The sequence below is a fragment of the Papaver somniferum genome, unplaced genomic scaffold, assembly GCF_003573695.1.
Source record: "Papaver somniferum cultivar HN1 unplaced genomic scaffold, ASM357369v1 unplaced-scaffold_52, whole genome shotgun sequence".
In the NCBI taxonomy this organism is placed as follows: Eukaryota; Viridiplantae; Streptophyta; class Magnoliopsida; order Ranunculales; family Papaveraceae; genus Papaver; species Papaver somniferum.
The window spans coordinates 297,653-310,092 of NW_020647860.1; the positions used below are offsets into that span (position 1 = coordinate 297,653).

Sequence of the window (12,440 nt, forward strand, 5' to 3'; positions counted from 1 at the left end):
TGACTATGAGTAAAGGATTTTTCGTGGTTATGTTACATGATGCTGAAACAAAAGAGAGGATTAGACGTACTAAATGGTATGTAAATCAACATGAGCTCAAACTGATGGATTGGTACCCAGGTTTTGATCCTGAACGTCAAAAAACTTCCCATGTAAACGTATGGGTTCACTTTCCAGGTCTCCATGCAGAACTATGGACAGAGAAGAACTTGTTATCTATGGGGAAGGTATTAGGCACTCCCATTGTAGTTGATCAGAGAACTCTTAATCTAGAGTATGGTAACTTTGCCTCAGTTTTGGTGGATGTGGATTTTGCGAAGCACATTCCTAGTAGAATCAAGATTACAGCTGGGGGACGTACTTTCTGGCAATATTTGGAGATTCCACGGGCTCCAAAATTCTGTATGAAGTGCTGCATTATTGGGCACAATGATGATGAGTGCAGTAGGCAAACTAAGGGTGATGATAACTCTTCAAAGGCTGATACTACAGCAAAGGGAGATTCTTCCAAAGGCTGGCAAACTGCTAGGAATAGGAGGCAGCGTAAAGGAAAGAATGCTGAGAACTTTCCTGGTGGTGATAATGCTTCAAAAGATGCGGAGCATGATGCTTCAAAAAATGCGGAACATGATGGTGTTCTTGCTGTGTTACCAGGTGAAGTAGAGGAGAATGCTATTGGTGTGGAGGAAACCAATCAGCTTGAGAATGAGCTAGCTTCTTCTGAAGCTGTTTTTCATGCAGCGTCTGTAGCTTTAGAGAAAGCAAAGCAGGCGTTAGCTGAGAAAGGAGTATTAGCTAGTAGGTTACCAGTGGGTGAAATTGGAACCTCAGCTAAGTCAGTAGGGAGTGGTGAATTGGCTAGAACTAATCACTCTATCACTGATAAGACTAATGCTAGCTCTTCTTCTACTCCTTTTGAAACTTCAGGAAGGAAGGGATGTGATGTTGTGGTGGACAATATTGAGAATTTGTCTCGCTACAAAGCTATTAATGAGAATGCTTGTGTGCTTTCTCCTAATAAATTCAATGTTTTGTCTGCTGAGTTGGGGTTGGATTCTGTGCAGCAATCCAATGAGCAAAGGGAGGAGAGTTCAGATGAAGAAATCACTCCAGAGAAGGCTTCGTCAGGTGTTAGGGGGTCTAAATGGTCTGACATACCCGTGGAGCAGCCAAAGAAATCTAGGAAACCTGTTAGGATTCGGATTTCTAATGATCAGAAAAGTACTTCTCAACAAAGTACAAATAAGGAGTCCAAGTCTGATTCGGAAACTGAGATCAATGATTTGGGAATTCGAGTTAGAAAGGGATTCTCCCCAGTTATACTTAAACGGAATTCTGATAGGATTCCTGATGCTAGTAATAATTCAAAGAATATAGTTTCCTGATGCGTGTGCTCTATTGGAATATCAATGGGGTGGCAAAGGTGGAGGCTGGGCAGAAGTTACGTGAACTTGTTCATGATCTGAAGCCGGAGATTCTTTGTGTTGCTGAGCCAAAGATTAAGTTCTCTGACAAGGTAATTTGTAAGTTAAATTTAACTGGTTTTATGAGGAAGGTTGTTCATAATTCTTCTATGCATAATATTGGGAATCTTTGGATCCTGTGGAGTGCTAATATTGAAGAGCCAGAGGTGGTTAATATGACTAGGCAAGCAATTACTGTTAGAACTGAGGGGGTTTTAATCTCTTTTGTTCATGCTAGTTATATTCAAGTTTTTCGAAGAAGATTATGGTCTCAACTTTCAGCTGTGGATACTACAACTCCTTGGCTGATAATGGGAGATTTCAACTGTGTTCTTCGTCAAGATGAAAAGAAGGGAGGCCGTGAGGTTCGTGTCTCTTGTATTAATGAGTTTTCTGATTGGATGGAGGATAATGATCTTTTTGAAGCAGATTCTTTGGGGTCTAAGTTTACTTGGACTAATGGTCAATCTGGTGTTGGTAGAATTCTTAGTAAATTGGATCGTGCTATTATCAATGAGCCTTGGTTAGCTAAGTTTTCGAATTGGCGGTGTAAAGCTCTTCCTAGGGAAGTTTCTGATCATTCAACGCTTATTGGGTTTCCTTTCCTTGCTCCGAGGCCTAGGCGTGCTCCTTTTCGTATCCAAAAAATGTGGTTTTCTCATCCTGATTTTTGAGAATGGTGGAAGATTCTTGGAAGTCTCCGGTTTATGGTAATTTGGATTTTATTTTTCCTTATAAATTGAAAAGGTTGAAGGAGGCAATCAAATTGTGGAATCAAACGGTCTTTGGAAATGTTAATGCTAGGCTGAAACAAGCTCAACTTAAGTTTGAAGTGGCTTGTAGGAATTCTGATGAGGATCCTTTTAATACTTCTAAATTGAACATTATGAAGGATTCTCTGGTGGCGGTTCAAGATGTTCGTATGCAACATCTTACTATGTTGAAACAAAAGGCTCGTAATAGGTGGATTTTGGAGGGTTCTAGTAACACTTCTTTTTTTCACAGCAATATAAACATTCGAAGGAGCGCAAATACAATCTCGGAGTTGGTTACTGAAGATGGTGTGACTATCTCAGAGCCTATTCAGCTTCGTGACCATGTGGTTTCTTATTATGAGTCGAAGTTCAATGGTGTGGAGCTTCCTATTGAGGATAATCTCTTTGATTATGAGCATGAGTCCATTTCTTTGACTGAAAGGCAGATGTTGGATGCCATTCCTTCTTTGGATGAAATTAAATCAGCAGTTTTTGATTTAGGTGCGGATAGTGCTCCGGGTCCGGATGGTTTCTCAGGGTGTTTTTATAGACATTGTTGGGATATAATTCAGCAGGATCTTCATTCGGCTATTGTTTATGCTTGGACTTCTAAGTCAATTCCGAAGGGTTCGAATTCTAGCCTAATTATTTTGATTGCTAAGGTTAGAGGTGCGGATAGCTTGAGGAAATATAGACCTATCGGTCTAAGCAATTTCTTCTTCAAGATTTTCACTAAAATTCTGGCTACTAGACTTGGTCGGGTGTTGGATAAGTTAGTGTCAGAGGAGCAGGTGGCTTTTATGAAAGGTAGGAATATTCATGAGAATATTAGTTTGGCTTCTGAGATGGTGAATGAGCTGCACATCAAAAGGAAGGATGGTAATTTGGGCCTGAAGCTTGATATTTCTCAAGCTTTTGATACTGTTAATTGGTCTTTCATTATGGAGGTGTTTAGAAGATATGGTTTTTCTGAGGATTGGTGTTTGTGGATTCAGAAAATTCTGGAGTCAGCGCGCATATCTATTCTTCTCAATGGTAGCCCGGAAGGTTTTTTCAAAATTAATAGAGGGTTGCGTCAGGGGGATCCTCTTTCGCCTCTTATTTTTGTTTTGATTGAGGATGTTCTTAGTAGAAACATCACAAAACTATTTCAAAACAAGGATATGTCTCACCTGGTTAGGCGTAATGGTATTGCTCCAACTCATTTATTCTTTGCTGATGATATTATGATTTTTTGCAAGGGAAATATGAAGAGCTTGAGAAGTTTGGTGAAGTTGCTAGATTCTTATCAGCAAGCTTCAGGTCAGCGTGTTTGTAGAGAGAAGAGCAAAATTTACTTTGGTGGTGGCTCTTTGAGTAGACGTCATACCATTGCTGCTTTTCTAGGGATGGAAGTTACGCATTTTCCTGATCGTTATTTGGGGGTGAAAGTTATGCCTGGTGCGGTGAGATATCATCATATTAGCAATGTGGTGGATAAGCTTAAAGAGCAACTTTCGGTTCTGAAAGGTAAGATGCTTTCTTTTCAAGACAGAGTTGTTCTAGTTAAAAATGTTCTTTCGAGTTATTCCATTCATAATATGTCTGTGTATAAGTGGCCGGTGAAATTCATTCAGCAAAGTGAGCGTGTGATCCGTAATTTCCTTTGGTCGGGTGATTCAAATCTTTCTAGAGCTTTTGTGGTTGGTTTTGATAAACTGTGCAGTCCTGTGGAGGAGGGTGGTCTTGGAATCACTAGTTTAAAAACTATGAACAAGGCTTTGCTTATGAAGCTTTGGTGGTCTATTAAATCTTCTTCTAAGAAGTGGGCTCGTTTTTTGGAGTCTAAATTCACTTGCAGGGATGGGCGTCTCAAGATGGCTGGTGTAAAATCTTCTATTCTTCCTGGAATTCGTTGGGTTCATAAGGAAGTTGTGAATAATACAAAATGCATCATTGGAGATGGTAGGAATACGTCTCTTTTCTATGATGTGTGGTATGGAAGTGAGACTTTGGCAAGTGTTCTTAATCGTTCAGACTTGGACAGATCAGGTCGGGTTTGTGATATTATTTCACATGGTAATTGGCTGTTGCAAGGAGCTCACTTGCAAGATCTTGTAAGTGCTGGTGTGGTTATGGAGAATTTGCCAACGCTTTGTAGTGGGGGGACAAGAGGATTTGGATGCCTGATATGAAGGGTGTGTTTTCAGTTAAGTCAGCTAGAGAATTGATTAGAAAGAAGTTCCCTACTATGAAAGAAGCTTCGCTATTGTGGAGGAAAGTTGTGCATCCTTCTTTGGCGGCTCAGAATTGGAAGTTTGTTCGGGGAGCGTGTGCAACTCTTGATAAAGTTCGCAGCAGGTTTAAGATTCAATTGGCTTCTAGGTGCAGCGTTTGTCAATTGAAGAGGAGACACTTCAGCACGTCCTCTGGAGCTGTAGTTTTGCGCAAAAAGCTTGGAACTGGATAGCAGGTATTTTCAATATAAAACCTTATTATGATTTGATCACGTCTTACAATGGAGCTAGGCTTCAAAGTGGCATTGTTAGGGATTTGTGGCTGGTAGCAAATTTGGTTGTGCGATCTGAACTTTGGTTCACTAGAAATAAGAAGGTATATGAGAAGAAAGTTCCTTGCTGGTCCTTTTTCCAAAAACGAGTGTTCAATTTGATGCATGAATACTCAGTTAGAATGAAGAGTTTTATGTTCAATACGGTAGCAGATTTGAGAATTTGGATTTCTTTCGTGTTAAGCATAGGAAAGTGAAGATTTCAGATCCAAAGGAGTGTTATTGGACGCCTCCTAATAACAATGAATTGCTGTTGTGTACTGATGGTGCCTCAAGAGGAAACCCGGGAGTGGCAGGGGCTGGTGTTGTGGCTAGAAATGCGAGTTCGGAAGTGGTAGGGGCATGTGTATTGGCTTAGGAATTGCGACTAACTATATGGCTGAGTTATATGGTATTATTGTTGGTCTTGAATGGGCAATTCAATGGGGTTATGATCGTTTGTTGATTAGATCAGACTCTTCTTCGGTGCTGAAGGCTTTGGAGGAGGATAATGTTCCATGGTTTGCTACACAAAGATGGCTGAATGCTAAGGGTTTATATGGTGCTATTCGGTTTGAACACACTTTTCGTGAAGCAAATTTTGCTGCGGATGGAATGGCTAAGCGTGGTTGTTTGTTAGAAGAAGGAGTAGGTATTCACTTTGAGGGAAGACCAGATTTCTTAAGTTCAATTGAGTTTCCAAATGTAATTTATTATCGTTTTAAATAGTTTGTGTGAGTTTTTGGGGTTTCTATGACCTCTTTTCTCCTAAACTATCTTGTAAATATCGTTTCTTGCAATATAATTTTTGACTTATCAAAAAAAAAAAAAAAAAAAAAAAAAAAAATTCCTCCTCCGAGATGCTAATATGACTATAGTCAAATAAAATAGGATCAATCTCCAACTCCGACCATTAAACTTATCCTCATAATAGTGCACAACATGATTTCTAAGCAGCTCATAATCAGAAATAGTATTTCCTACACTGTCAACAAGTTCAGAAATAGTGTTAGAACTTCTACGAATTCTAATGCTATTATGAAAGAAATTAGTGTTACTTGAACCCTCCACAAGCCACTTATTTCTAGATTTCTTCTTAAGCATAGCATTCAACTGAGCACGAGTATCATTAAGTTTAGCCATAGCATCCTTCATAATATTTAACTTTGTAATGTCATCCGGGTTTTCATCAGAAAGAAAAGCAGCTGCCTCAAACCTCAACTGATCCTACTTTAACCTAGAATGCACATTACCAAAAACACGAAGATTCCATTCCTTGATAACTCCTTTTAGCAGCTCTGAAAAAGCTTTAAGTTAATTATATTTCGTTGCACTAGTATGTACTAGTCAGAGGATTCGTTAAATCCAACTGAAAGTAACTTAATTCTTTATAATGAATGATACTAACAAAATTCCCGACAATAATGAAGATTATCTTTGGATGTTTCCTAAAAGCCCTAAAAACACTAAAGAGCCCTGAAAGAGCTCTAGGAAACTCTAAAAAGCTCAGGAAGACTCCAATAAGCTTTGATCAGCTTAAATTTAATAATACTCCGTAGCACCGGGATTTACAAGCTAGGATATTCGTTAAAGAATGATAATAACAAATCCCTACAATATTGAAGATCAACTTTGAATGTTCTCTAAAAAGCCTTGAAAACTCTAAAAAACCCTGAAAACTCTAAAAAGCCCGAAAATATCTAAAGAGCTCTGAAAAATCTAAAGAGCTCTGAAAAACTCTAAAAAGCTCTGAAAGAGCTTTAAGTTAATTATATTCCGTAGCACTAGTATGTACTATCCATGGGATTCGTTAAAGCCAACTGAAAGTAACTTAATTCTTTATAATGAATGATACTAACAAAATTCCCTACAATAATGAAGATTATCTTTGGATGTTTCTTAAAAACACTAAAGAGCCCTGAAAGAGCTCTGGGAAACTCTAAAAAGCTCAGGAAGACTCCAAAAAGCTTTGAAAAGCTTAAATTTAATAATACTCCGTAGCACTGGGATCTACAAGCTAGGAGATTCGATAAAGAACGATAATAACAAATCCTTACAATATTGAAGATCAACTTTGAATGTTCTCTAAAAAACCTTGAAATTCTAAAAAAACCCTGAAAACTCTAAAAAGCACTGATAAAGCTTTAAGTTAATTATATTTCGTTGCACTAGTATGTACTAGCCAGGGGACTCGTTAAAGCCAACTGAAAGTAACTTAATTCTTTATAATGAATGATACTAACGAAATTCCCTACAATAATGAAGATTACGTTTGGATGTTTCCTAAAAACCCTAAAACACTAAAGAGCCCTGAAAGAGATCTGCAAAACTCTAAAAAGATCAGGAAGACTCCAATAAGCTTTGAAAAGCTTAAATATAATAATACCCCGTAGAACTGGGATTTACAAGATAGGATATTCGTTAGAGAATGATAATAACAAATCCATACAATATTGAAGATCAACTTTGAATGTTCTCTATAAAGCCTTGAAAACTCTAAAAACCCCTGAAAACTCTAAAAAGCTCTGAAAAAGCTTTAAGTTAATTATATTTCGTTGCACTAGTATGTACTAGCCAGGGGATTCGTTAAAGCCAACTGAAAGTAACTTAATTCTTTATAATGAATGATACTAACAAAATTCCCGACAATAATGAAGATTATCTTTGGATGTTTCCTAAAATCCCTAAAAACACTAAAGAGACCTGAAAGAGCTCTAGGAAACTCTAAAAATCTCAGGAAGACTCCAATAAGCTTTGATCAGCTTAAATTTAATAATAATCCGTAGCACAGGGATTTACAAGCTAGGATATTCGTTAAATAATGATAATAACAAATCCCTACAATATTGAAGATCAACTTTGAATGTTCTCTAAAAAGCCTTGAAACTCTAAAAAACCCTGAAAACTCTAAAAAGCCCTAAAATATCTAAAGAGCTCTGAAAAACTCTAAAAAGCTCTGAAAGAGCTTTAAGTTAATTATATTTCGTAGCACTAGTATGTACTATCCATGGGATTCGTTAAAGACAAATGAAAGTAACTTAATTCTTTATAATGAATGATACTAACAAAATTCCCTACAATAATGAAGATTATCTTTGATGTTTCCTAAAAACAGTAAAGAGCCCTGAAAGAGCTCTGGAAAACTCTAAAAAGCTCAGGAAGACTCCAAAAAGCTTTGAAAAGCTTAAATTTAATATTACTCCGTAGTACTGGGATCTACAAGCTAGGAGATTCGGTAAAGAACGATAATAACAAATCCCTACAATATTGAAGATCAACTTTGAATGTTCTCTAAAAAGCCTTGAAAACTCTAAAAAAAACCCTGAAAACTCTAAAAAGCACTGATAAAGCTTTAAGTTAATTATATTTCGTTGCACTAGTATGTACTAGCCAGGGGACTCGTTAAAGCCAACTGAAATTAACTTGATTCTTTTTAATGAATGATACTAAAAAAATTCCCTACAATAATGAAGATTATATTTGGATGTTTCCTAAATGCCCTAAAAACACTAAAGAGCCCTGAAAGAGCTCTAGGAAAGTTTAAAAAGCTCAGGAAGACTCCAATAAGCTTTGATCAGCTTAAATTTAATAATACTCCGTAGCACCGGGATTTACAAGCTAGGATATTCGTTAAAGAATGATAACAACAAATCCCTACAATATTGAAGATCAACTTTGAATGTTCCCTAAAAAGCCTTGAAAACTCTAAAAAACCCTGAAAACTCTAAAAAGCCCTAAAATATCTAAAGAGCTCTGAAAAATCTAAAGAGCTCTGAAAAACTCTAAAAAGCTCTGAAAGAGCTTCAAGTTAATTATATTCCGTAGAACTAGTATGTACTATCATGGGATTCGTTAAAGCCAACTGAAAGTAACTTAATTGTTTATAATGAATGATACTAACAAAATTCCCTACAATAATGAAGATTATCGTTGGATGTTTCCTAAAAACACTAAAGAGCCCTGAAAGAGCTCTGGGAAACTCTAAAAAGCTCAGGAAGACTCCAAAAAGCTTTGAAAAGCTTAAATTTAATAATACTCCGTAGCACTGGGATCTACAAGCTAGGAGATTCGATAAAGAACGATAATAACAAATCCCTACAATATTGAAGATCAACTTTGAATGTTCTCTAAAAAGCCTTGAAACTCTAAAAAAAACCTGAAAACTCTAAAAACCACTAATAAAGCTTTAAGTTAATTATATTTCGTTGCACTAGTATGTACTAGCCAGGGGACTCGTTAAAGCCAACTGAAAGTAACTTAATTCTTTATAAAGAATGATACTAACAAAATTCCCTACAATAATGAAGATTACGTTTGGATGTTTCCTAAAAACCCTAAACCACTAAAGAGCCCTGAAAGAGATCTGCAAAACTCTAAAAAGCTCAGGAAGACTCCAATAAGCTTTGAAAAGCTTAAATTTAATAATACCCCGTAGAACTGGGATTTACAAGATAGGATATTCGTTAGAGAATGATAATAACAAATCCATACAATATTGAAGATCAACTTTGAATGTTCTCTATAAAGCCTTGAAAACTCTAAAAACCCCTGAAAACTCTAAAAAGCTCTGAAAAAGCTTTAAGTTAATTATATTTCGTTGCACCAGTATGTACTAGCCAGGGGATTCGTTAAAGCCAACTGAAAGTAACTTAATTCTTTATAATGAATGATACTAACAAAATTCCCGACAATAATGAAGATTATCTTTGGATGTTTCCTAAAAGCCCTAAAAACACTAAAGAGACCTGAAAGAGCTCTAGGAAACTCTAAAAAGCTCAGGAAGACTCCAATAAGCTTTGATCAGCTTAAATTTAATAATAATCCGTAGCACAGGGATTTACAAGCTAGGATATTCGTTAAATAATGATAATAACAAATCCCTACAATATTGAAGATCAACTTTGAATGTTCTCTAAAAAGCCTTGAAACTCTAAAAAACCCTGAAAACTCTAAAAAGCCCTAAAATATCTAAAGAGCTCTGAAAAACTCTAAAAAGCTCTGAAAGAGCTTTAAGTTAATTATATTTCGTAGCACTAGTATGTACTATCCATGGGATTCGTTAAAGACAAATGAAAGTAACTTAATTCTTTATAATGAATGATACTAACAAAATTCCCTACAATAATGAAGATTATCTTTGGATGTTTCCTAAAAACACTAAAGAGCCCTGAAAGAGCTCTGGAAAACTCTAAAAAGCTCAGGAAGACTCCAAAAAGCTTTGAAAAGCTTAAATTTAATATTACTCCGTAGTACTGGGATCTACAAGCTAGGAGATTCGATAAAGAACGATAATAACAAATCCCTACAATATTGAAGATCAACTTTGAATGTTCTCTAAAAAGCCTTGAAAACTCTAAAAAAAACCCTGAAAACTCTAAAAAGCATTGATAAAGCTTTAAGTTAATTATATTTTTTGCACTAGTATGTACTAGCCAGGGGACTCGTTAAAGCCAACTGAAATTAACTTGATTCTTTATAATGAATGATACTAAAAAAATTCCCTATAATAATGAAGATTATCTTTGGATGTTTCCTAAAAGCCCTAAAAACACTAAAGAGCCCTGAAAGAGCTCTAGGAAACTCTAAAAAGCTCAGGAAGACTCCAATAAGCTTTGATCAGCTTAAATTTAATAATACTCCGTAGCACCGGGATTTACAAGCTAGGATATTCGTTAAAGAATGATAATAACAAATCTCTACAATACTGAAGATCAACTTTGAATGTTCTCTAAAAAGCCTTGAAAACTCTAAAAAACCCTGAAAACTCTAAAAAGCCCTAAAATATCTAAAGAGATCTGAAAAATCTAAAGAGCTCTGAAAAACTCTAAAAAGCTCTGAAAGAGCTTTAAGTTAATTATATTCTGTAGCACTAGTATGTACTATCCATGGGATTCGTTAAATCCAACTGAAAGTAACTTAATTGTTTATAATGAATGATACTAACAAAATTCCCTACAATAATGAAGGTTATCTTTGGATGTTTCCTAAAAACACTAAAGAGCCCCGAAAGAGCTCTGGGAAACTCTAAAAAGCTCAGGAAGACTCCAAAAAGCTTTGAAAGGCTTAAATTTAATAATACTCCGTAGCACTGGGATCTACAAGCTAGGAGATTCGATAAAGAACGATAATAACAAATCCCTACAATATTGAAGATCAACTTTGAATGTTCTCTAAAAAGCCTTGAAACTCTAAAAAAACCCTGAAAACTCTAAAAATCACTGATAGAGCTTTAAGTTAATTATATTTCGTTGCACTAGTATGTACTAGCCAGGGGATTCGTTAAAGCCAACTGAAAGTAACTTAATTCTTTATAATGAATGATACTAACAAAATTCCCGACAATAATGAAGATTATATTTGGATGTTTCCTAAAATCCCTAAAAACACTAAAGAGACCTGAAAGAGCTCTAGGAAACTCTAAAAAGCTCAAGAAGACTCCAATAAGCTTTGATCAGCTTAAATTTAATAATAATCCGTAGCACAGGGATTTACAAGCTAGGATATTCGTTAAATAATGATAATAACAAATCCCTACAATATTGAAGATCAACTTTGAATGTTCTCTAAAAAGCCTTGAAACTCTAAAAAAGCCTGAAAACTCTAAAAAGCCCTAAAATATCTAAAGAGCTCTGAAAAATCTAAAGAGCTCTGAAAAACTCTAAAAAGCTCTGAAAGAGCTTTAAGTTAATTATATTTCGTAGCACTAGTATGTACTATCCATGGGATTCGTTAAAGCCAACTGAAAGTAACTTAATTCTTTATAATGAATGATACTAACAAAATTCCCTACAATAATGAAGATTATCTTTGGATGTTTCCTAAAAACACTAAAGAGCCCTGAAAGAGCTCTGCAAAACTCTAAAAAGCTCAGGAAGACTCCAATAAACTTTGAAAAGATTAAATTTAATAATACCCCGTAGAACCGGGATTTACAAGCTAGGATGTTCGTTAAAGAATGATAATAACAAATCCCTACAATATTAAAGATCAACTTTGAATGTTCTCAAAAAAGCCTTGAAAACTCTAAAAAACCCTGAAAACTCTAAATAGCTCTGAAAAAGCTTTTAGTTAATTATATTTCGTTGCACTAATATGTACTAGCCAGGGGACTCGTTAAAGCCAACTCAAAGTAATTAATTCTTTATAATGAATGATACTAACAAAATTCCCTACAATAATGAAGATTATGTTTGGATGTTTCCTAAAAGCCCTAAAAACACTAAAGAGCCCTGAAAGAGCTCTAGGAAACTCTAAAAAGCTCAGGAAGACTCCAATAAGCTTTGATCAGCTTAAATTTAATAATACTCCGTAGCACTGGGATTTACAAGCTAGGATTTTATTTAAAGAATGATAATAACAAATCCCTACAATATCGAAGATTAACTTTGAATGTTCTCTAAAAAGCCTTGAAAACTCTAAAAAACCCTCAAAACTCTAAAAAGCTCTGAAAAAGCTTTAAGTTAATTATATTATGTTACACTAGTATGTACCAGCCAGGGGATTCGTTAAAGCCAACTGAAAGTAACTTAATTCTTTATAATGAATGATACTTACAAAATTCCCTACAATAATGAAGATTATCTATGGATGTTTCCTAAAAACCCTAATACACTAAAGAGCCTGAAAGATCTCTAGGAAACTCTAAAAGCTCAGGAAGACTCCAATAAGCTTTGATCAGCTTAAATTTAATAATAC

At 35.6% G+C, this 12,440-nt stretch overlaps 1 protein-coding gene across 1 annotated transcript; it reads left to right on the forward strand.

The window, feature by feature from the left end:
- The first annotated feature begins 218 nt into the window (after positions 1-218).
- On the forward strand, positions 219-1,385 carry LOC113343006. The gene has a single exon (XM_026587345.1). It carries the CDS (start codon positions 219-221, stop codon positions 1,383-1,385), a length of 1,167 nt encoding a protein of 388 aa, XP_026443130.1.
- Positions 1,386-12,440: the final 11,055 nt, after the last annotated feature.